Source organism: Leptodactylus fuscus, chromosome 5 (genome assembly GCF_031893055.1).
Source record: "Leptodactylus fuscus isolate aLepFus1 chromosome 5, aLepFus1.hap2, whole genome shotgun sequence".
Classification (NCBI taxonomy): Eukaryota; Metazoa; Chordata; class Amphibia; order Anura; family Leptodactylidae; genus Leptodactylus; species Leptodactylus fuscus.
Window position 1 is genome coordinate 210,001,199 of NC_134269.1, and position 27,093 is coordinate 210,028,291.

Here is a 27,093-nt window from a genome sequence, read left to right on the forward strand (position 1 = left end):
GATTTGGAGCGGTGTTTTGGATCATTGTCTTGCTGAAATATCCATCCCCGGCGTAACTTCAACTTCGTCACTGATTCTTGAACATTATTCTCAAGAATCTGCTGATACTGAGTGGAATCCATGCGACTCTCAACTTTAACAAGATTCCCGGTGCCGGCATTGGCCACACAGCCCCAAAGCATGATGGAACCTCCACCAAATTTTACAGTGGGTAGCAACTGTTTTTCTTGGAATGCTGTTTCTTTTTGGACGCCATGCATAACGCCTTTTTTTTTATAACCAAACAACTCAATCTTTGTTTCCAAAATGAAGTTGGCTTCTCCAAATGTGCTTTTTCATACCTCAGGCAACTCTATTTGTGGCGTACGTGCAGAAACGGCTTCTTTCTCATCACTCTCCCATACAGCTTCTATTTGTGCAAAGTGCGCTGTATAGTTGACCGATGCACAGTGACACCATCTGCAGCAAGATGATGCTGCAGCTCTTTGGAGGTGGTCTGTGGATTGTCCTTGACTGTTCTCACCATTCTTCTTCTCTGCCTTTCTGATATTTTTCTTGGCCTGCCACTTCTGGGCTTAACAAGAACTGTCCCTGTGGTCTTCCATTTCCTTACTATGTTCCTCACAGTGGAAACTGACAGGTTAAATCTCTGAGACAACGTTTTGTATCCTTCCCCTGAACAACTATGTTGAACAATCTTTGTTTTCAGATCATTTGAGAGCGGGCTGTCCATGTTCGGCGACCATCTAACTTAACTGAACTTGAATTGTTTTGTAGAAAGAAATGGTCCAAAATACCTTCATCCAGGATCCAGGAACTGATTAAAAGCTACAGGAAGCGACTAGAGGCTGTTATCTTTGCAAAAGGAGGATCTACTAAATATTAATGTCACTTTTCTGTTGAGGTGCCCATACTTTTGCACCGGTCAAATTTTGGTTTAATGCATATTGCGCATTTTCTGTTAGTACAATAAACCTCATTTCAATCCTGAAATATTACTGTGTCCATCAGTTATTAGATATATCAAACTGAAATGGCTGTTATAAACACCAAAATATTTAGAACTAAAAATGATTAAGATTAATAGGGGTGCCCAAACTTTTTCATAGGACTGTAGATAGATAGATAGATAGATAGATAGATAGATAGATAGATACGAAATAGATACTGTAGATAGATAGATAGGAGATAGATAGATAGATAGATAGATAGATAGATAGATAGATAGATAGATAGATACATTTATAGATAGTTTATTTTAACTTAGCCTACTATTGGAAGAACATGCCATTGTACGATACTATAAATCAACACACATTTCAATCAATAGAACAATAGATAGATAGATAGAACGATAATTAGATGGATAGATAATATATTTACAGATGAATAGATAAATAGAAAAATCACATAGATCACTAGATAGATACCATACATACATAGAAAGATAAAATAAATAGATAGATAATGGATTTACAGATAAATTTATATAGAGACAAATAAATCAGGTAGATTATTAGATAAGACAGATTTGATTAATGAAATAGAATTAGATAGATCATAGATTGACTGATAAAAAGATAAGCATATCTAGAAAAATAAGATCAATAAATAGATACTATAGATAGGAGATAGATAAATGGATAGATATGAGATAGATAGATAGATAGATAGATAGATAGATAGATAGATAGGAGATAGATAGATAGATAGATAGATAGATAGATAGATAGAATAGATGATAGATAGATAAGATAGATAGATATAATAGATAGATAGATGATAGATAGATAGATAGATAGATAGATAGATAGATAGATAGATAGATAGATAGATAGATAGCTATGGGATAGATAGATAGATAGAATAGATAGATAGGAGATAGATAGATAAATAGATAGATAGATAGATAGATAGATAGATAGATAGATGTGGGATAGATAGATAGATAGATAGATAGATAGGAGATAGATAAAGATATATAGGAGATAGATACGATAGATAGATAGATAGATAGATAGATAGATAGACAGATAGATAGATAGATATGGGATAGATAGATAGATAGATAGATAGATAGATAGATAGATAGATAGATAGAGCTCTTGTGACACTGTTGTCAGAATGTGTTATTACACAGAACTCCATCTCCATATCCAGTAGACGTCTATGTAAACAAACAGTCTGAGTGAAAGTGACCATAAGGAGGAGGAGAGCAGCGTAATAATTGAAGAAGGAAACAGATTTCCTTAATAAGATATATGACAAAGTTTCTTCTATTCCCCTGTACTATTCATTTCTGAGATGTTGTTATATAATTGGAGTTGCACTTTAAGCAGGTTGTGTTGTGCTGGCCAAAGGGCACCCGGAGGTGGAGAGGACCAGCGAGGGATCAGTGAAATGAGTAATGGCACTGCACACCCCCATTAGGTCAGGTTGACCCAACCATGAACTTACCAGGTTTCTATGGGGTGAATAGAGTACAATTATGGGGGCATGAATTCATCCAAGGGGTTATTTAGGACCATTTTTTGCATGTTCGTAATAAAGTCACCTACTGAGGTTTTTATTAGGAGGACAAACATTCAGAACTAATATTAAAAATAAAACCTTCAAAAAATTGTCTACTTAAAATTTTTTTTATTTTAATAAATATTAACATTAAATGTGTAAACTTTGCACCTTTTTCCTTTTTCTTGATATCCTCTATCATCCATACAACCACAACATTTTTTTTTTAAATCAATGCGAAATAAATAATTATCATGTAAATTAAATAAACAATATAGAATTTTTAGTACATTCCATGCACAGAACTGTAACTAAAAACCCAAATCAAGTTCTGTATGGAAAGTTCCAGAACTCAAAAATGGGTGTGGCTAAAATAATGCATGAGGACTTAGGTCAATGTGCTCCAGGCAATTTCACAGTTGTTTTTTCTTATTTTTCATTGGCTCCTTCAGACATAGTATAGTGTGACTTTAAAGCTGGGTTCACAAGGGGGGGGTTTTGGACCGGATTTTGAGGCGGAGGCCACCTAAGAATCCGGACCCAATAACGGCTAGCTACGACTGGGTGCTGATGCAGTGTATACAGTGCACCAGCATTGAGTCACGGCATTCCGCTCCGAATTAGGCCCAAATGAATGGGCCTAGTCAGGGGGGAGTGTCGCTTCTTTTTTCTGCGAGCGGGAACGAACCGCTCACGGAAAAAGGAACCTACTGATATCAATGGGAGGCGTTTTTTTGAGTTGGATTCTGACGCGGATTCCGCGTCAAAATCCGGCCCAAAAAACCCCGTCTAAACCCGGCTTTAGTTTATCAATGGTCAAGTTAAGGTCCAAGTGGCCATCCAAATAAATTTTCTGTTTGACCTCTGAACTGTCAAATTTTCTTATATTTTTGCTGTATTTTTTTTTTTTTTAAGTAATCAGATATTTTCTATTTTTACACATGATTACAAATTTTATGGATTGACAGATTTTTTTTTAAATTTTAAACTGAATAAAGCCAAATAATCACTTACTTATTAATGTGAAAATTTTGCGTGTTTTTTTTTTTTTTTTTACGAATTGGACCTTGGAAATGAATATAAAAAAATAATAAATTATTACTAAAAAATAACAAATGTTTAAAAACAATATCAAATGTTAAAGAATGAAATAAAAAGCATACTTCATCTAAATTGTACCAATAGGAGAACGATAGCAAAAAAAAAAAAAAAATGAAAAAAGAAAAGTAATGGGAAATATATTATTCTATTTATTTGTCAGTAATTTTTGTAAAACTTTCCTATAATGATGAAATTAATATCTGCATTATGATAAAGAAGACCTTTGGTTTGTGGAATTGGTAGCGATCCACAGGATGTCTGAGCTAAATGTATGATGCTATTGTTCATAAGGGAATTTTTCAAAAAATTTCATAATGGAATTCTTGGAAAAATTTCATGATAGAATTCACAAAAAAAATCTTCATACAATTCTTCAAAAACTTTCCGAATACAAATGTTTTCCAGTAAATAATATCCCAAACTACATATGTAAATTTCATGAATATAGCCAGATGTGGACTATTTTTATTGTCGTTATAGCATTCTACAGACAAATGGACATAAAGTAAGTCAATTCCAGAAATGAATATACGACGAGGCAGTCGAGCTACACTTATACCTTCAGACTTTTAGAAAATGACATAACAATTTGTGCTACATTCTCCTGGGTCCATGTATCAATGCCATTGTATTTGAAGTAAGATTGTGGATTTTTAGAAGAGAATATTTTTTTCAAAATTTTTTGAAAAATTGTGTAATACCTTATTCATCCATGCATAGAACAAAAATTTGAAAAAACTGAATAAGTTAGTTATACTGGACACAGTCTGTACTCTATTGTATCAAACAGATACAATAAGATTGTAAGATTGTGGATTTTTAGAAGAGAATATTTTTTTTTAAATTTTTTGAAAATTTGTGTAATTCCTTATTCATCCATGCATAGAACAGAAATTTGAAAAACTGAGTAAGTTAGTTATACTGGACAGATAACGTTGATTAGACATACTGATACTTAGACACGTACACTGAGTTACAATTTTTGTTTAATTTCTCTTAATTTTGGGGAAAATTTTTGAAAGACTGAATCTTAATACCTGACTAACATCAACAGGAGGAGTTGGACCATATTCATGCATGGTGAGATTTACACATACGGTATTCCAGATTTCGCTATGATACATAGACCCCAATAAAGTCACTTATTAATATCCAACAGTCATTTTTGGGTAAATGGAATGATTTTCTTAAATGGTGGTAAAACTGGAATCATTTTTTAATTTTTTTTTATTTCTTCGGTTCACCATCATGTTAAGTGGAGGATAAGATGAGAGGCGATAAAATAGTTCTGAGAGTCCATTGCATCAATCATTTTTAAAAGTCAATATTGTGTAACTTTTTTTAAATTTTTTTTTTTTTTTTTAAGAAAAACTAATACAGTCAGTGGACTTTATAACACTTCTTCATGGTGGTCATTGTTCTTCCTGTCCTCACTTACGTTCTGGAGAACAGATCCAGGAGACAGGCAGCTGAAATGAGATTCCCGTGGTAAGTTATTACGTTTTGGGGCTAAATGTCTTTTGTCAATAGGCATCACAGCTGCTGCTTCAAAGTTCATGAAAAATTCCAATAGTTGCATCAAAGGCAAAGAGTAGACATAATGTTAGGGATAAAAATCAAGGCAAACAATATTAGTTTCTAAATTGCTTATTTTAAGCAATTTAATGAAAGCATGTATAAATATTTTAAAGGGGCAGTCCCATAAACTTTTTTGAAAAATTTTAAAAATTTATATTTAAAATGTAATACCTATAAATAAAATTGAATCATAAATTGGGCCTGTAAAATATTGTAATATTTTAAGATTTTTAATGTAAATCAAAAAATTTGGGGGAAATTATAGGAAATTTAAAAGGATAAACAAATGAAGCACTCGATAAAAGAATATGTAATTCTTAAATTTCGGAAGGGTCTGCCCCTTTATTGTACAAAAACAGAAATGAGTTCCTTAACACATAATTTGACACAATGAAGCAGGAGACAGTGAACGGAATTTTACTAACATTGTAATCCAGTGTTTGCATGGTACAATCAAAATATGATTTTATTTTTTTTGGGGGGGGGGGGGAGATTACAATTAATTTCTAAATCTTTATTTTATTTAAAATTGTAAAAATAAAATTTTAAAAAATAAACTTGCAATTAAATTTTTAGGTGGTAAAAACATCATCAATGTAACTAAGCTTTTGTCAATAATCAATTGCCAATATATTGTGTTCTCATAGTATATCTGTATACTGCCATGGGGGCCAACAATGCTCCATTTCCAAAGTTCGAAACAGTGCATAGTGCCAAGCCTATCCACGTGGCAGCTTCTTTTTTATCCTACAGCTATCATGATGCTTGAATTCTTGCCCATGTGCCTGGTGTTTCCCTAAAAGAGTCAGTGCACACTGAGATTTTTGGCGCTGATTTTGACGCTGAATCCGCTTCTAAATCAGCCTCCCAATATAACTCTATTGGGTGGCTTTTTTTTGGAGGCTTATTTTTGAGGTGGATTCAGAGTCAAAATCAGCGCCAAAAAACTTTGAGTGCACTTACCCTAATGGAGCCCTTAAGGCTCTGGCACACCCCCATTGCACTTGGTCTAAATTTGCAGATATCTAAAAATTAACTTTTTGATAGACATGGTGCATCCACTGGACTATCTTAAGGTATGAAGGTGCTCAACACTATGACCGGATTGATATTGAGATTCCTGATGATTCCTGAACCCACCATATCAACCAGCCTCACAGATAGATAGGTTACGGTCAAACATTTTTTTGCACTTATGAATCATGGCCTCCGTTGCCAAGATATTGTTTATGTCCATACGCAAATTACTTCTTTGGAGCAATGACAACTTCCTCGTTGCTCCAAATTACAAAAACATTGAAATCTCGGCAAAGGAGGCAGCGATTCACAAGGGGAAAACACTGTTAGATTCAGGTGACCGTAACCTATCTATCTGTATACAGACTCCCTTTAAGTTTCCGATCATACATTGATTGACACAATAACTATATCTTTTATGTATCTTGATAATGTCTAATATTCCCATTTCAAGTGCGATAGATTTTTTTTGTCCACTTTCAGCAATATTTTTAGATTTATAAAAGCGAGGTTCATAGCGTATATATATATTTTTTAATAAATATAGCTATAAATATCTATATAGAATATTTTTTTTACAAAATGTTGCTATTAAAATAGTTTAAATTAGCAGAATCCTAATAATAATGACCAATAATACAATTTATTACAGTAGAAAAAGAACCAAAAAATATCCGGTGTGGTCCTATAAGAAGAAGTGAAAAACTAATAATGGCAGGTAGGTAATGAAAGTGTTACACAATGGAATGTATATAGGAGCGCTACAAAACTACAATGTCATGAAAACCTTCGTCCATTAAGTCCAACCACATCTTAGATGGGCAGGTTGTGTTGATCTAGCGGAAACGATAGTAAATCCCGTTCCAATAAATCCTGATATTAATTATAAATGGATATAATGGATGTTGGAAGGAAGGTATCCACTATATCCTACTAGAGTCATTACTATATTCATGCAGAGATCCCTCTGTTTATGGGATGATTTCTGGAAATTATTCCGTTAACCTTTTAAATTTTGAACAAAAAAATTACAAAACAAAATTCATATCACGCGTAAAGCTTAGCCAAGATGGCTCCAGTCAACCGGATGTCGGGAATTGATCCAAAATAAGTCTCTGTGCACATTAACACTATCGTCACCTTCATCTTCACACCCTAAACACTGTATTTACATATCTACTAAATAGGACACGCTCTACGTCGTCAGAACCGAAACATCTACAGCATAGACCAACAACAATTCAACTGTCCAGTATTTTACAGGATCTAAATTGTGTGTTACTATCTTTTGTTTCCCCTATCAGTATGTCTTTGTAGAATGGGAGGATGCCCATGCAAACATGGGGAGAACATATAAACTCCTGGGGGGATTCGAACCCAGGACTCCAGCACTGCAAGGCTGCAGTGCTAACCAATGAGCCACCGTGTTGCCAAAATTGTGTGTTACTATCTCTCTGCCTAGTGGTGTCTGTAGGAAGTGAGAATTGTTTGATTCATCTCTATGACTGTGTGAAAAAAAAATAGGTGACTTGGAGAGCTCTGTATCTAAAAAACAGTACTCCGACAAAAAAAAACTAGGCCACTAGCCAACCCAGGAACATATTTAGAAATCTCAAGTAATCTACGAGTAGGTAACCTAGTAAGGTGAGATAGCATCAAAGTACATTCAATAAAATACGAGAGGTCATGTTAAAGTGCTAACTAAAGCGGACCTTTCCTAACCTACACCAACACTTTGAAACCTTCAATGATTCTGGAATAGTTGGAATTTTTTCTCGAGCCACACACCATTCCTGAGCAATCACCCAAATGCTAAATAGGTTCCCTACTGTCAAGTTGCCAGTCCTGGGCTGTCCAGTCTAGGACCAACCACCTGACTGTAGGAAGCTTAGTTAGTATATTGGGTACTGAAACTAACACCAACAACTGCTCAAGAATGGTGAGGGCAAGGATTTGTTGAGAGTGGTGAAAGGTCCACTTTAAGAGAAACTAGGTGTGCAAATTAGCTTGACAAATCCAGCCACGTTAACCCATTTCAAATACCTTATTTGGGACCTCCATCAATTAGTTTCAGTGGAGGGTGGCTATAAAGAGTGTCTCTGTCTTAGGAGGACCTGGCTTGTCTGTGAATTCCTTGAACCACTGGACACCATGTAATGCATCAAATCACCTGAGGGGTTGCTGCAGGAGACATGAACACTTTACAAAAGGTTCCTCTGCAGGTTATAGCTGCTTATTGGAGGTTACAGATGTTAGAGACCCTGTGAATTAGGTTAATTTTGGTGGATCCAGCTAACAAAAAAGGACTATCCAAAGTGGACAACCCTTTGAATGTCCGCCTACAACTGTAACTGGCTCACCCTTACCCAGACAACTAGCCACTGACTTTACCAAGCAAGAAGTTGAACGTGCCCATAACTCTGAAATCCTATCGTCCTGCCATCATTGGGTTTGGTGAATTAGAAGGATGTTTTTCAAAAAGACAGTTCTTTTTGATGGCTCCTTTCAAGCCTGGCCAGATCTTCTTACCAATTTTACACATCGGTATCTTCTACCGGCCTAAAACACAACTTTGGTTTCCAAGTTCTTCCGAAATTTCTAACCAACCTAAGTAGTCACAGTGTACTGTAAGATGAAAGGGTTAATAAGACACCATGTATAAGGCCACTTGAAAAAGCAAACACAATGAACAAAAACATACAATGTGCTTCAAAAACCAAAGACAAGCCCCGAATATTGTGATCCGCGCCCACCTGCAACCTTCGTAACTTTTTGTGCTCTCGAATAATTAGGGCGATCCCTACAATCCCTATGGTTCTACTTGGCTTGTATTAAATTTTTTAAAAAATAATATTAAAAAAAAATATGTTACGGTCAATTGCACAGAACATCCACAAATATACAATTTTTGCAATTTTACCCTGAAATCATAAAAATTAAAAAATTGTTTGGCTGACTGGTCTCGGAAGATGAGAATAACAGAAGAAATGACTAATTCATTGGTTTGGTTCAGGACTAAATAATCTTTCACTGAGGTCAATGTGTTCTGTGTAACTGGGTGGTATTAGAGGCCTTGGGGTAAGGACCCTCGTTTGGTGAAGCCTTGATTCAGTGAATGGATAGTTAGTTTGTCGTGGCCGCATGTATCGGGGGGAACACGCAGCAAGCAGAATGTGGTTACCTTTTTGCCTGGAACATAGAGCTGTGGAAGTTAAAGAGTGAGGGTCTCTGGTGCTGGGTGGTGATGATGATGATGATGAAGCTGTAAAACTGAAGAAGTTTTTCTGTAGTCGGGAGTGAGAAGGTTCCGGACTGTGTGTAAAACTTTGGCTGTTCTGCAGCGGAGAGAAGCACTGTGTGTTAAGTTGCCCTGTGCTCCTCGAAGCTGACAGCTGGTGGAAGAGAAGTGCAGAAGGCTTTTCTGGGCTGGAGTTGGCTGATGAAGAAGTTCCTGCTGGGACCCTGAGTGGTGGCCTGTCGTGCGTGGCTTGGAATGGCAACTTGGTACAATACGTGTGAAGCGGGTTTCTTGCAACTGGAGCTGGGAACTGCTGCAAAGACAGCAAACGTGTTACCTGATGGTGGACGCACGACGTTCTGCTCAGAGCTTATCTGCAGCTACCTGACGCCTGAACTTGGGGTTGCTGGAAATCAATGGTGCTTTTTCTTTGTCCCTTCATCTTGTGGCTGCTGCGCTGTTTAGTGTAGATGTAATCTGTGCCTTAAAATCTTGAAAAGCTCATGAATTACACCAGGTACCAATAGAGTCCTAGGTGTTCCCATACAAAAACAGGATTGGATACCCTCTGGTCAATCAAAATTCCCTACACTAGAGTAAAAAAGACTCCTAATGTATCACCCTGACTTTCACGATGTACTGGTAACATTACAAACCACTTCAAGTGAAACCTCTTCAAGACGACCACCAAAAATGGCATGAGAAAGTGGTCTTCTAGAGAGGTGGTCTCAAAGTAGACGGCCAGTAAGGAAAACTGAAAATCTGTCACTAAAACTGTGTAAGGAGGTGGTCTTCCCAAAGAGGTGCTCTTGTGGAGAGGTTTTGCTTCAACTAAAAAGTTGGTTTTGGCCGCCCATAGACATTAGAGTAAAGTCTGCTACAATGGACTTTTTTGTCGGGGAAATTTTTACAATTTTGGACTTGGTGGCCCATAAAATCTGGGGAATTCAACATGAATGATGTTTGAGTAAATTTTACAGCTCATATTCAGAAGGTGAGCCGGTAGGTGTGGGACGTTATAGGCCAGTCGGTGTGGGACGTTATAGGCTGGTAGGTGTGGGACGTTATAGGCCAGTCGGTGTGGGACGTTATAGGCCGGTATGTGGGGGACGTTATAGGCCGGTAGGTGTGGGACGTTATAGGCCGGTAGGTGTGGAACGTTATAGCCCCACTTCAAACAATGGTATAGCATGATGGTCGTGGAAGTTGCAGACTTCGGTAAGGTGGCATACTTTCCTCTAATGTCTAAGGTTTTTGTCAGAATTGCAAAAACTTATACAAATAAATACATAAGAATTAGATGCTTATTGTAACAGATAAAAAGATATTTTTGGGAGCATTAGTAGGGGGCATGCACTACATCACATTCATTACTATGGGATTTTAGGATATACCATCCCAGCTAAAAACAGATTTACATATAACATGTCAAATACTCCACCCCTCATAATATCGCAATATAATAATCGTAAGAGGAAGAGTCACAAGGCATCAACAGCCCAAAGACACCCATCATCCGATCCGCGCGGTCAACCTGAGCATTTTATTGTTTTGTTTATCCAAATCTGTTCGGCTATTCAAAAGTTATAAGTCCTTTTAGTGACGATGCAAATTAGGGTCTACTAGACAAGTGGGCGATAACGAAGCATGACACAGCACAGACAAACTCCACCCCTAAAAAACCACAGTGCTGCCCATTTGGCTATTGGATCCTAATTTTCATCAACACTAAAAAGGCTTATATCTTCGGAATGGCTGATTATGAATAAACATAATCATATGATGTATAGCAAGTGACAGGTCCTCTATCAATTGCAGCTAAAATAGACTTTCTGAACAGTACTTAACTACTTATAAACAAAAACTGTACAGCTAAAAATGATATATCAATGAAGCCATGCCTTGCCAATAGCAACGATAAAAATGGGGCCCCTTTCTGAAGCTACTTGACACCACCACAGTCATAACCACCCATGGTAGAAGGCCTTGGTGCCGCCATTTCATTTTCACGGCTTGAGTATATTTTTTTATTCCTTTTTGGTTTCTTGATCTGTAAAGGGAATCTATTCCTTAAGGGCCTCATCACAGTACAATGTGTTCTTTAAAGGGATTCTACCATTAAAACATGTTTTTTTCTAATGACCACGTCGGAATAGCCTTAAGAAAGGCTATTCGTCTCCTACCTTTTGATGTGGTCTCTGCCGCACCGGTCATCCAAAATACTGTTTTTTCCCGGTATGCTAATGAGTGTCCGGCAGCAATGAGGGCGGGCTTCAGCGCTCATACGCCGATGGAGGCGTCCCCACTGCTGCCTGAACTGGGCAATCCAGCCACGCCTTCTCCCTGATCTGCCTCCTCCCCTTCTGTGTCCTCTTCTTTCGTCATCATGGGTGACGCATGCGCAGTCGACTCTGGCAGCGAGACCCTGTTAGAGCTGACTGCGCATACCGGCCGGCGGCCATATTTGCGAGGCAACATTTGCGCACATGCCCAGTACGCTCTGCAAAGTATTTGCCGAACAGAGTGTACTGCGCATGCTCAGTAAGGTCCGTACAGCCCTCCGACGTGCGAGGGAACTCATCCAGGCGTCATATGGTCGCCAGCCAGTATGCGCAGTCGGCTCTAACAGGGTCTCGCTGCCAGAGCTGACTGCACATGCGTCACCCATGACGACGAAAGAAGAGGACACAGAAGGGGAGGAGGCAGATCAGGGAGAAGGCGTGGCTGGATTGCCCAGTTCCGGCAGCAATGGGGACACCTCCATCGGCGTATAAGCTCTGGGGCCTGCCCTCATTGCTGCCAGACACTCATTAGCATACCTGGAAAAACCGGTATTTCGGATGGCCGGCGCCGCGGAGACCACATCAAAAGGTAGGAGACGAATAGCCTTTCTTAAGGCTATTCCGACCTGGTCATTAGAAAAAAACATGTTTTATTGGTAGAATCCCTTTAACCAAAGAGGAACGGAAAGAGCTTATAATGAGCCCAACGTATGTCAGTACACAGCGGTGTAGTAGAGTAGGTTGTATGTTTATTTTCAGGATTTTCCCTTAAACGGGAGATACGCAATTAGAAAAATTACCTTTCTTTCAGAAATCACGTCAATCTCTACCATAGACTGTTGGGTTTTGTAGAACAATTTCATTGTGTGAACTACAATACCAAACACAACCCTTTTTCTGGAAGAATATTGTCTTCTAAGTTTACCAAAATTACATTAAATGTCATCGAATTCACAAGAGTCCTTCTCCAGATTGTATGTTCCCATACAGAAAAAAATGATGTCACATGTCCATATGTCATATTTACATAATATAAGCTTTATTACATGCCAAAATAGCAAACTGGCTCAACATGGGGGCAGGTGAACAAAATGTTGATGTTCTGTGCAATGATCTTCCATATTTTGTCCAAGTAGAAATAATTAAGAGTGAGTAATGTCAACCGAACCTACCGGGGAGAAATCCATTGTACTGCAGGAATGTGAAACACCAAATGAATGTTGCCTTTATTTCCTTTAAGGAATTTTTTGTTTCAGTGTACTCCATGTCCACATGTCATTGTATTACATGAATTACAATGAGTAGGCCACTACAAAAGACTTGGATTGAAAAATTGGGTTTGGATGCGATACATCGATGACGTTTTTTTCAATCCATGTGTTACTCAATTTCATGAGTGATTCTATAAAGAATAGAGATGATCGAATAGTAGATTCGAAAACCTTCGCTCCCTTAGGACTGCGTGTTAGCGGCCAGCGTTTAACCCCTTGGTGTTCGGCCGCTTACATGCATTCCAAAGGGAGCGAAGTATTCAACGAATAGTTTCGAATACTGTTTGCTCATCTTTAATAAAGAACAGTCAGCAGTTTAAAGTCTAAGTAAACTTATTTAATATTTAAAAAAAATCCATAGTGCAGGTGAAGACAAAAAAATTTGTAATGTACTTTATTAAAGAAAAGTTCCTGTTTCTTTATTTGCCACCATCAAATCTGTACAATGGAGAAGGGCATGAGGAGAGTTCCTGAAAGCAGAGAGACCGTTTTCTTCTGGATTTTTTGGAATTACTATCCAGCCGTCCCCCTGTCAGAAATGACTCATTCGCTGCTGTTTACCGTCTCGCTCCTTCTCTTCCCACCTCTCTCCATAGACTTAATTGTAAATTGACACTAAACGTGTATGAAGTTTGAACCAAAATCACTCTGATAAGAAGTCAAGACAGGAGTAATACTTAAGACACAGGAACTTTTTTTGTAAAATACGTTGCAAACTTTGTTCCCTTCGCATGCACTATAGAGTTAGGAAACAAACGAATAAAAGTTTACTTTCACTTTAATGGACCCTCTGTATCTTTAAGAATTATAGATACATCCAAATGGTGAGGCCTCAAAACCTTGACTGGTGAACTCAGTTACTGCAGGATGTATGTTAGAGAGACTTAGTACTTTCCGCGCTATTCTACGATTTTGACAACACAAAGAACCAATCTTATGGTTTCCACAGAATAAGCTTTTTAGAATGAATTTAAAAAAATTTCAAGATTTTTTTTTATTTTAAATTTACAATATTACTTTTTTTTTATTTTACACCACCATTTTTATTTCATAATTTCTTTAACTGTATGCACCCGGTAATTCAGAAGGACACGAAGTCAAGACACGGCCAAGGTTTCAAAAATGGTTTCGGTCTATAGATGACGTTTTTCTTCCACAGGTACTTGGCAAGAAAATTTTAACAACATTGTTGTCCTCTCCCTCTGGTTCATTGTCAATGTGTATTCAGCTGAGAAAACAACCCTGATAATTCCCAGTATAAGTTCCTTTGTTTTAAGAGTCAAGTATTTTACTGCACACGGGTCAACAACTAGTCTGCGTGACCTAAATTTATTGTCACGGTCTGTGCCAAGTGGTTATGGAGAAAAATAAGGGAAGTAAATGTATTATTGAAGCTGTAGACTTTGGCATATTTGCTTCATGAAAAATTGAGTAATTCGCATCCGCTTTAATTCATTTTTAATTAACAAAAAAAAAAAATTTAAAATAAAAAAAAGTAAAATAATTTTGGCATAAAAAATATAAAAAAGTAAAAAAAAAAATAAAAATTCAGCAGTGGACTGTTATTAATAAATTGATGGGAGTTATTATCACTTTTCTCCACTGTCCACGTGATGGATGGTGACACAGTAGACGAATATTCAACCAAGACCATCAAGGTATTTTTTTCTTCTTCTTTCCGTGAAATGTTCTGTCAACCTGTTGGTTACCCAAGGTCATGGTGCCTTCACTACTCCTTATATTCAAGGACATGGTGCCGTCACTACTCCTTATATTCAAGGTCATGGTGCCTTCACTACTCCTTATATTCAAGGTCATGGTGCCGTCACTACTCCTTATATTCAAGGTCATGGTGCCGTCACTACTCCTTATATTCAAGGTCATGGTGCCTTCACTACTTCTTATATTCAAGGTCATGGTGCCTTCACTACTTCTTATATTCAAGGTCATGGTGCCTTCTCTACTCCTTATATTCAAGGTCATGGTGCCTTCACTACTCCTTATATTCAAGGTCATGGTGCCTTCTCTACTCCTTATATTCAAGGTCATGGTGCCGTCACTACTCCTTATATTCAAGGTCATGGTGCCTTCACTACTTCTTATATTCAAGGTCATGGTGCCTTCACTACTCCTTATATTCAAGGTCATGAAGTAAGAGAACTTTACCGCTAACAGAACTTTTTTTCATAACCAAAAATATCTTTGGTCAAATAAGACTTCGCCTCGACCCTTGGCTGTTTGCCGAAGACTCGTGCACAATCATCCTCTTGTAACCAATGGTTATTTTTTCCCCCCAACCTCTAATATGGTGGTGGTTTTCTGTATACCATAAATAGAATCTACTCCAGTGACTTGGTTCCTTAGTATTACCCAAATAACTTTCTTTAAGGTGGTAGCACTTGTAGCATAAGCCATAGCTGGCCACATTTACAAAAACGAGTGCAGACAAAAAGTGGAGGTGTCACCATTGTGAACCGAGATTAGGTTTTGTAGTGTAGGTCAGAATTTTTTTTTTTACACCAGGTGTATATATCATTGAACCTACATCCAACAATGTACATTCAACACAACCATGTAGACGATGACGGCAGTACACAATAAATGACAGATGGGTGATTGTACAAACTCGAAGATGGTTACGAGACTATAGCCTGACTGACATCTCATCAGCTACTTCTACTGATACTGGTACTGACTCAGTGTAATGATTAGATGGATACCCCTTCATGTCAATGACTTTGGAGTCCGGAGTGGTTGGCCTAGAGGACAACTCGCTATATACTAAGGGGTAAGGCAGTGTTGTGCTTGCGGATTGCTCTACACTTACTTTGGGGCTACCGATCTTGTTTTTTCCCGCCTTGCCTTTGGTACGCCAGGATTGCTCGTGGTCAAACTCCAGATCTTCCAACCTCTGCGTGAGTGCTAGCTTTTGTTGGATCGCCATCCTCAACAAAGAGTTCAAAGTCTTCTTCTCATCCTCGGCGGCCGCCAGCTGCCTCTGCATTTCATCGAGCTGCGTCACGTACTCATCGCATCTGCTCAGGCAAAAAGGTGGAAAGGAAGAGAAGAGATGAGTGACATTTTTAGGGCGTATATATAGAAGTGACTATGTAATTACCTTCAGATGGGTGTACACAACCCTCGGCTTCACAAGCATACAGGATCTTTAGATTTTATTCGCAACCTGTGGCAGATCTGTCCTATGGCAGATCCTCATGGAGTCTGAAGGACCAAGTTGACCTCAAACAGGTTCCTTCAAGGTTTTCACAAATTTAACTCCAATAGTAGTGCTGCACTATTCTGGACATCAAACGTAACTGAACTGCTGATGGAGGTGAAACCTTAAAGCCAGTGTGAACACAACTGTACCCACACAATAATGGGTTCTCCAAGGCAGCCTGGTGCTGACCCCGTGAGATCCCTCAACAAGTAATAATAATGATAAATTTATCTACATTCACTATGTAGGTGTATGAAAATTTCGTGTTTGAGATCCTCAAAAAATTCTTATACAAATTCGAGGGAAATTAATAATCTGCCCATGCCAGTGGCAAAAAAAAATGCACCAGAAATTCACCCTTTTCTCAATTTTCCGAACTGCGAAAAGTGGGTGGAGCACGTCTGGAGTTAAGGCCGGCCTTGGTCTTAAGACTTATTATAACTTGGCCAGAACCCTAACGCGAGATAAACCTGAACTCTATGACAGTCCAAGACCAGCATAGATGTAACTTCTGGCATATGGCACCTCCCGTTGCAAGTCGGAATGATTCATTCACTCAGTATTAAGGCCGGCACACTACACCCTTATCACAATAAATTTCCTCCAAAGTCTCTCAATTTTATACAAAAAGTAATTTGGGATTTGAGGCTGTTCTGGAGATCCCCTTTAAAAATGGTTTCGAAACACCTGAAAATGCACATGAAATGAGCTTTTTCAGCCAGACGTCCATTTGTTGGTACAATAATGGAGCCGCGCAGTCATTAGGTATTGGCATTTTCAGCAGGATGAAATTCTTTCTGTTATGCGGATTGATTTTTGGCTGGCAGATATCTAGGACAACATATAACAGGAAGATCTACAGACGAAAGAGACAAGCAAACCCAATAAACAGGATGGAGCGGTACAAATCAGCGCTGCAGAAGCCAGAGAAGCAATTACAGCCAATAAAAGTCAATTATATACCTAGTGGTCTATGGGCCGGATCATTCTCTTACAGTAAAAACTTTATAATTAGATTGAACTTTTTGTAAATGGCCTTTCTGCTCCTTATTACTGTCCTTGGTTTACATGGCGGCCATTAAAATTTCTAGTTATATGTGGCAAATATCTAATTTTTTAAACATTAAGTTCCACTAACGATCCAATATTCTATCTTTCTTGTTCCTTTAGATGGCCCTAGTGGTGTTCCCCTTATAGCTCCAAATCCAAAATCTACCATTGAACACACCTAGAGCATCATGAGCTAGTTAGCCTTGTTACCTGGTGGCAAACATGGCTCTCAGGGATGAGAAGGTGGCCGCATCCTCTTTCAACGCCTTCAGCTCGTTCCGTAATTTCATCATGGTTTCCGTCACCATCGTCTTCTCATTCTCATACTTGTTTTTAAGGTTTGCAAGTGCAACTTCTGCAGTCTGAAACAGACAAAAATAATCCAGCTAGGATCGTGAAATGTATCAGTCAGGTCAACGCTCCTGGTGAGGGTCCTCCATTTTAACCCATTAACCCAACAAATTGAAGAATTCCACCTCTTAGGACCTCCATACAGCCGCACTGCTTGTCAAGCTCCCGCTCTGGAGAATGGCCGCCATGTACTACTATTAATCCCCTGCAATGAAGCTACTTCGTGAGAGTCTACAAGGTAAGTCATAACATTCAACCAGTGGCCCAACATCACGTAGGTCTTCTCTAACCATCAAAACAAATCTGATCTGCCAAGGTATGGACAAGATCCTTAAAGATGCTCAGTACAACCTCCATACATTGGACTTTTTGCCTACAGATGTTCAGTCAGACTGAGATCTGGGTAATATGAAGGCCAAGTCAACACCTGGAACTTTTTGTCAAAGTTTTTAAACCTGTGTGCCGGGGCATTATCCTGCTAAAAGAGGCCACTGGCATTAGGGGGCAAAGAGGCCACTGGCATTAGGGGGCACTGCTGCCATGAACAGGGATTATTTGGTCGGTACAATGCTTTGGTAGGTGGTACATGTTAAGGTAACATTGACTTGAATGCCAAGACCCAAGGTTTCCCAGCAGAACATTGCCCGGAGTATCACACTGCCTCTGCTGGTTTGTCTTTTTGCCAATAGTGCCCCCGTAAGCCATCTCTTCCTCAGTAAGCTAAGAACATGTACCTGAGTTATCAGACCTGACCGTCTTCTTCGATTGCTCCAAGGTCCAGTTCTTAAGCTCATATGTCCATTGTTCCCCATATGTCATGGACAAGGATCAACATCGGCGCTCTGACCGGTCTACAGTTACCATATACAGCCGCTATAATGCCCTGTGTGTACTCACTACTTTCTATCGTGGCCAACAACTTTTTTCCGTAATTTGTGGTATCTTGAACCAGATGGGCGAGTCTTTGCTCTCCGCATGCATCAATAAGCCTTGGCCACCAACGACCCTGATGCCATCTCACCGGCTGTCCTTTCTTGGACCACTTTTAGTAGGTTCTACTCATTACCTATAAGGAATGTCCTACAAGACCTGATCTTTTGGAGATGCTCTGTCCCACTTGTCTAGCCACAACAATTTGGTCCATGTCACGGTCTCTCAAATCTCGCGCTTGCCCATGTTCCTGCTTCCAACACATCAACTTCACAACCTCGGAGCCTATTATATCCCACCGTTTGACAGAAGCCATCATCACAAAGGAATCAATAACCGATGTGATTCTCTTCATCTATCCATGGTTTTAATGTTATGAAATACGATCAATGCCTATACAGTACTGCACAAAAGTTTTAGGCAGGTGTGGGAAAGAGAAATGCAAATCTGATCAATATTTGGTGCGACCTTTGCCCTTTCCCTTCCATCATGTCTTTTCGGTACACTTGCAGACAGTTTGTGAGGTTTTTCTCTCCATGTTGGAGAACTAAGATCTTCTGTGGACGTAGGCTTGCTCCAATCCGTCTGTCGCTTCATGTCATCCCAGACAGACTGGATGATGTTCAAATCAAGACCATAACATTACTTTTAGGACTCCTCCTCCAAAGGGCAAAAGTCGCACCAAATATTGATGGGATTTAGGTTACATTAACCCTTCTATTACTGAAATCAGTCTTACTTTGTCGCATTTCTTGCACACCTGTCTAAAAAAGTCTGCACAGTGCCGTAATCTATCTCTATATGCCTAAGGTATATACACGTACACACACATACTATACATAGTTAGTTAAGCGAACCATAGCTAGCAGCTGCCCAGGAAACAAAACAGGAAATTTAGATTTAGGCCCTCTGTTCGGTCACCCATGACATTCTTGGATTACAGGGCTATTAGTCACATTTCTAGGTGGGGGGAAGCTAAATGGGCTTCACGAGAGAATCCTGAGCTCTAAATGTATACGGTATATCCAATAGGTCAGGAATTATTTCTTGTTAGACTCCAAGTGGTGGTGTGGACATTATGTACAATGGATATGAATAGAGAAGTTTTTACTGAGGCCCATCCAAAAATAAACCTTATCTACCCGAAGACCCTACGTCCTATAAGTTGTTTTCTACAAGAAGACACCACAAGACGACCAAACCTTGGGTTGTTCCTGAGAAGCTGAGACTCCTGGTACCTGCCTTCTATTGTGGAGTGAAGTCACTTCTAAGACACTCAACTTCTTTACATTTTTAGACTCCCCAATAGTGGCCAGAGTAGGTCACTGCCAGAGTTGACATCTCAAAAACAAAATCCAGATGGGAAAAAGTCCGTAGCTGAAGGACACAATGGATATCTATAATGGGGTCCAATGGGTTTCTTTTATGATGTCGTCTTTTTTTTGGATGATCAAGTCCTAAAAGAACCTCCATCACTAATGTGAACATAGCCTAAGCTGCCATGAAGAGAAGGGGTGGAGGTGCCTAATCTATAGTCCGATGAAAGTAGGAGAAGAACTGTGGACTATACTACAGTTATGTGACGGCCCACTAGCCATACGTGGACCTATGTTGACGGTATGGGGGTGGATTGAAAATTTTGAGTATGGATTTCAAGCAAGTATCGTAGTAACTGGTTAGGGGAGTAGGAAACAGGAAATATGTAAATAACTGACTATCCATAGGTCAAAGGTGGACACAATCAAATATAAATGGACATCCAGTAAATAGTTGTGATCCTCCACCTACTCCAATGCTTTGCATCCTTCGATAGGCTCCTCTCCACTGATCCCAGGACAGTGGGAATATTTTGTTTAACCCCCTCATTTCCCAAAAAATCATTTGTGTTTGGTTTAAGTACCCAATATGCTCAATTGGGCTCTCTACGGTCAGTTGGGTGGTCCTGTATTGGAGCAGAAACCTGACAATGGACAACATATTTGTGCTGAAACTAAAAGAAACAACTACTCTGGAACGGTGGAAACTAGAGAAGAAAAGGAAACTACTCCTACACCAGAATCAGGGGAGGGGCAACTATTGAAGGATGTAGAGCTGGAGTTGGTGGAGGAGGGGGAATGGTCCTCTTTAATATCTATTTAGGTCGAGGGGAAGATCTAACCATTGGCAATTCCCTTCGATCTTGGACAAAGGGTAAATATTTTAAGTCTGTCATACTTGACTTAACAAATGTCCTGTCCGTTCTCCTGATCCGTTGCTGTCTAATGACAGACAACAATGGATCCTGAGTAACTCTACTGACTAACATGAGATCCATTGGCTGCCCACCATTCTTTCCTAGACATCGCCAAACGAAAAAGTTAGGACTTTGTCCTACTGGATTTCTATCGGCCTCTACGTCGGACAGGCATCTGACACTAATGTGAATGTAGCCAAATATCTGTCAAAACCAACAACCAAAATTCTATACCAGTTTGGGGAAAGTTTATAGAAACAATTCAGTCCTGATTCATTTCATAACTGATAGACCTCGGGCCACCACTGATAATACAAACAGGGATCCCAAGTTGAAGAGAGGTCTCTCCACTAATCTTTATAGGACTGTCAAAGAGAAGCCGACAGCAATGTTTGGCTATTTCCAACAGTCCTATAGAGATAAATGTAGCGCGCATGCGCCACCACACCTCCATTCAGAACAGGGGACTTGTGGATTGTAGTTGGTCTTGGAATTGCGTCCCTAATACAGACCCTAAGGAATTTCAGTATAACAACCATATAGAACTGGTCCTTCATAACAACATGCACTGCTTTATGTACTCCATAGTTTGAGGAACTTGGGGTCATGCCGGAGACATTACCTGTTTGTTCGCTTTTAATACGGCTCTAAGGGTTGCTATTTGTTCTCGTTTGGTACTAAGCAGAGACTTCAGTTTGAGAATCTCCTCCATTAAGGCTTCTTTGTCTTTATCGATCATGGGCACTAGTTCCCTAGCTGCGGCGCGCTGACGTGACAGCTGTAAGGACCTGTCCACCGCCTTCTGCAAGTGTTTGATTTGATCCCTGATAATGGCATTGAGGTTGTAGATGTTCATTGGCTCTTTACGAATATCGCTAGAGTCAGATACAGGGGAGGATGGGGGGGCAGTGATGACAGGGGATACAGTAGCAGACTTTTGCGGGCTCGGTTCTTGCCTGGACTCTATGCTATCTTTTGGTACTGGTTCACATGGACTTCTTGCTTCTACAGGAGAAGCCATACCCCGTCTAGCTAGCCTTGGTGATAGAAGTCCTCGAGGGTCATCAGGACCTTTCAAACTTCCACTACGAGTCACCTTACTTTGCCTATAGTAGTCCAACATAACTCTATTTGGTGTTTCATTGTTACATAGACAAACATGGTGGTAGAGTTGGGCCAGTTCTTCACTAAAAGTCACTAGCTCATCTTGAGCCGTATTAAGGGTATTATGGGTTTCGTTTGCAATAGCAGTCATAATATGAAGTTCCTTCTCCATAAGAAATAGTTTTTCCCCGCTTTCCTTAGTCGCCCTCTCAAGACCCGTTACTTGTTCATCATACATCTGGATTCTTGAGTCCAACTTGGTCTTCTCCTCCGAATAGCTCTCTATATGTTTATTGTATTTTTCTTTTAAGGCTTTGAGTTCAGCTTTAAGGTCTATCACCTCAGTCACAGCTACTTTATACTTGCACTCCAAGATCTCCAATCCATTTATATCCACTTCGTAGTCATGGGTCTCCTCTCCCGAAACTTTAGCTTTATCGGAGTCCAACTCTTTGCTACTATGAAGCCTCCTCATTGCATTCACATGTTCTGTAAGTCTATGGACCCGCTCATGTTGCTCGGTTAAGGCTCCCTTTGTATGTTCCAGCTGAGTCTGAGACTCTTGCAAGTTGGTCAGCAGAATTGCCTTCTCGCGTTCCACCTGCAACCAAAATAAAACATCAGTCATAACAATCAGATGTTAAAAAAAACACCAATCCATACATTATTCATGGACTTCACAAGTAATGTGAAATATTCCTCCAGGTGGCCCAGGTTGTAACACAATAATGGTCCAGCAGAAGACAATGGTCTATTTACTAGGGACTGGGACATCATGATTAATTAGACTTTTTAACTGAGTCATGCAAGGATGCTGCCCTCTAGAGGGCGGCGTACAGAGTGCACTGTTCTCCTAATTACATACTGGAGAATTGATTTGCATACTTTTTACCCAGAATCCCTAGCGGAGCAGGAATGACTTGTAAGTCTCCGTACTGCCTATGTAAGCACACACTCTCCCTGATGTGTACGATTATCCCCTGACCCTGGTCTATAGTCTCTCACTCTGCCAAATCAGTATCCCTGCGCTATGCTGAGGAGGCCCAATAGGTCGAAACAGCGCTGTCCATAGCTGGGAATCTGTTCCTTTTGGAATAGAAATACTAATTTGGCAATTAAATCCGCATCATGATTAATTAGACTTTTTAACTGAGTCATACATGATGTTAAGGATGCTGCCCTCTAGAGGGCGGTGTACAGAGTGCACTGTTCTCCTAATTACATCCTGGAGAATTGATTTGCATATTTTTTACCCCTAGAAGAAGTCATGGAGCAAAAAAAAAATCTCTTGTCTGGTGGAAGATACCTCTATCTCGAGAACAAATGGTCAGGCTAGCGAAATGTAACATGTCCCATCATTATGGATTTTGGATATACGATGTGTATTGTAGATGTTATATATGATGTTCGTTATATATTTTGTATATATGATGTTTATTATGAATATTGTATATGATGTACAGTATGTTATGGATTTTTGTATATGCAACGTGTATTATGGATTTTGGATATATGATGTATATTAATAAGTTTATTATATATGATGTGTATTATGGATTTTCCATACATGCAAAAAAAAACCACATTTAAAATGCTAACTGAGGCTTTCTCTGAGTATTGCACAGTCTGGCCTTGGGGAAAATTTCCTAAGATTTCCACTCTTGGGAAGATTGTCAACGGTCTTACAAGTTTTCCACTTGTGAATAATCTTTCTCAGTGTAGAATGATGGACTTTAAATTGCTTGGAAATGACCTTAGAATTCTTTACAGATTGATGGGCAGCAGCAATTGATCATTGCTGATGTCTTTCCTCCTTTGCATTGTTTTAATACACACGTGAATGTTCAAGACCAGTAGACTGCCAAAACTTCAGTCTTTACAGAACTGATCACACTTGCTGATGATCAATTAAACAAAGTAGTGACTGACTGCTACTTACCCTCTTAAATCCTATGGAAGCAGTAAGAATGGTCTTAATTTTTTCACATACTGATTTTTTTTTTATCTTTAAGACATGTACATTGGTTGTAACAACATTTGGTACTCCACCATTATTTTCATGCTGATATCAAAGTAACTTCTTAGAATCCTCCATGTTGTATCTGTCATCCATTTTGTATTCTTTTCTATATAAATGTATAAGTATGTTTTTCTGTAAGGTCTGAGAGGCCCCTCTAAGTGATAAGGAATGTGCTATGTAATGCTCTTGTGTCAGTTGCTGATCCTTATCTCAGAGGCCTCACTTTGAGAAGACGCGCCCGACCACTTGTATATTTCTTATCTCCTTTTAGTGATTTATGTGAATGTAACCAAAAACTATTAATCTTGTAATATCTGGGGACATCGAGTCATGCCGACTTATAGTAACTATATCGTTTGTGGTGGAAGTCGCCCCTTTCCATAAGTGCCTTAAAGGGGTTTTTCCATGAACATAACTAGAGATGAGCGAACGGCGTTCGATTGAATTGATATTCGATTGAATATCAGGCCGTTCGAGGTGTTCGATTACAATCGAACACCAGGTGGCACACTCACTAAAAATTTGATTGAAATTTTTTGCACCAATAACAGCGCAGGGGAGGTGGGACAGGAAATACGACAACGTAGGCAGTGAAAAAAAATCGCAAAAAGGAATTGGCAGCCGGAAACAGATAACCTCCAATTTAGACGAATGGTAGATTTACCATTCGGCTAATTTGGGACTGTGAACTATGTGACTGTGTGACAGGGACAGATGTACAGGCAGTGTTAGCTAGGGATTACCTTTATTTAGGGGGGAATGTTACTCACCCAGCTCTTTGGGGCTCTATCTTGTCGGGATCCCTGTCAGCTTGCGATATGCACGAGCTGACTTTTTCCCATAGGAATGCATTGACCAGCGTTGATTGGCTGAATGCCCGTACGCATTCCTATAGTGAGATATAGCAGAGCCCGTGCGGTTAACCCGGCTACTCCAGACACCGGAGATGAAAGAGCTCTGCACTACACCTAACCATCCCTCCAGCTACTCCTCCTGTACTAAAAAGACTAGCTCAGCTTGGCTATTCCTTAGTGTAAGTAGTAGCGTGTTAGTAGTACTAAGGAATAGCCAAGTTGAGCGTGTTAATCTGCTGCATATCTGCCAGCTCTCCTACATCTCCTACACGCGCAGCTCGGCTATTCCTTAGTACTACTAACACGCTCAGCTCGGCTATTCCTTACTGTAATAGTCCAGCTGAGCGTGTTAGTACTACAAACCCCAACCCCCCCCCCAAACCCCCATCCCCTCTGCTCAATCCACTCCCGGTCCTGGGAAGACCAGGATGGGGGTGGCTCGATCTTATAAATTTATTAAAATTCATGCCAGAAAACGGGAGTTAGAGATCACTAAAATCTACCCTACCAGTTCCCGGTGTACATTTTAATTCTGACATACTGACGTGCAATAGAATTACTACTAGGCCGAAGCCTCAATAACTCATCTCGTGACAGCGGGGAAATCAAGACCTGTGTTATGGAGACACCAGTGTGTTATAGATTTGGTATATATCACATCCTATGTATGTACTGTATTACTATTGTGAGATTATCACCTCTGTTTAGTTAGTTGCTCGGACGAGCAGGAATTTGTTTTAGTTTTGTCTGTTTTTTGTTTTGCTCATTTGTGCCTGAAGTGAAGGTTTATTTATTTTCCTGTTTTTCTAAATGAACCAGTTTGCTGCACATTTTGTGCCCCTGTCTTGACTGGTTGGGTCCGCCCCACCGCTTCTACCGAGCTACCTTCCCCATAAGTATATTGGATGGTAGCCAGATTAGCGAGAGGCCCGGGCCGGATGGAATCGGCACAGACAAGATGAATCTGGGTAAAAGCATATTTTATAGTGTAGATCCTCTCCTTTCTATACACATCAGAGTGGAGCGGAGATAGCCCTATCCCTATGATGCTTCTCTCTCGTCTCCATCTACATCAATAACAAAAGGATGTTGTCAGACTGTCTAAGGATTATCAATGGGGCGGGTATTGTCGCCCTCAGGGAACGCCCCACAATAGCGCATGTAGTACCGCAGTTCGGTGTTTAACACTCTACATTCAGCCACCTACATGACTGATTTGTATCAATCACAGTAATATATACAACTCATATATAAATAAATATATATACTGTATATAATGTACCGTGCCCCGGCAACAGCGCAGATATAAAGAACTTTATCAGCAATAATCATGTCCAGCAAAAGGGTCACAGAAAGTTATATATAATATAAGGAACTAGGAGCAGTCATGTGTTATTTCCCCCATACTGACTGTTTTCACTTCCTCCTTTTTAGTTCTTTGTCTACAAAAATATATAATAAAGTCTATAATTAATTACTACAGACAGAAACCTACTAACATCTGGGCTGACAACGAACGAATACCACGGCAGTAAGCTAAAAAGCATGCTGACACACAATAATACCAGCAGAATAGTGAGCGCAGCTCTGGAGTATAATACAGGATAAGTAATGTAATGTATGTACATAGTGACTGCACCAGCAGAATAGTGAGCGCAGCTCTGGAGTATAATACAGGATAAGTAATGTAATGTATGTACATAGTGACTGTACCAGCAGAATAGTGAGCGCAGCTCTGGAGTATAATACAGGATAAGTAATGTAATGTATGTACACAGTGACTGTACCAGCAGAGTAGTGAGCACAGCTCTGGAGTATAATACAGGATAAGTAATGTAATGTATGTACATAGTGACTGCACCAGCAGAATAGTGAGCGCAGCTCTGGAGTATAATACAGGATAAGTAATGTAATGTATGTACACAGAGACTGTACCAGCAGAATAGTGAGTGCAGCTCTGGAGTATAATACAGGATAAGTAATGTAATGTATGTACACAGTGACTGCACCAGCAGAATAGTGAGTGCAGCTCTGGCGTATAATACAGGATAAGTAATGTAATGTATGTACACAGTGACTGTACCAGCAGAATAGTGAGCGCAGCTCTGGAGTATAATACAGGATAAGTAATGTAATGTATGTACACAGTGACTGCACCAGCAGAATAGTGAGTGCAGCTCTGGAGTATAATACAGGATAAGTAATGTAATGTATGTACACAGTGACTGCACCAGCAGAATAGTGAGTGCAGCTCTGGGGTATAATACAGGATAAGTAATGTAATGTATGTACACAGTGACTGCACCAGCAGAATAGTGAGCGCAGCTCTGGAG

General features: G+C 39.6%; 1 protein-coding gene across 8 annotated transcripts in view; it reads right to left on the reverse strand.

Moving 5' to 3' along the window:
• Window positions 1-27,093, reverse strand: part of BICD1 (BICD cargo adaptor 1) — a 108,182-nt gene that overhangs the window by 6,016 nt on the left and 75,073 nt on the right. For 3 of the 8 annotated variants that reach the window (XM_075275217.1, XM_075275220.1, XM_075275218.1), the window contains exons 5-7: window positions 21,405-22,487; window positions 17,479-17,630; window positions 15,826-16,033 (exon numbers count right to left, since the gene is read on the reverse strand). In XM_075275217.1, coding sequence (XP_075131318.1) covers window positions 15,826-16,033; window positions 17,479-17,630; window positions 21,405-22,487 — 1,443 coding nt within the window. Of the gene's footprint in view, window positions 1-4,978; window positions 5,082-9,164; window positions 9,759-15,825; window positions 16,034-17,478; window positions 17,631-21,404; window positions 22,488-27,093 lie in introns of those variants that run through there. The other 5 variants (XM_075275215.1, XM_075275213.1, XM_075275214.1 and 2 more) reach the window with 4 other exon arrangements.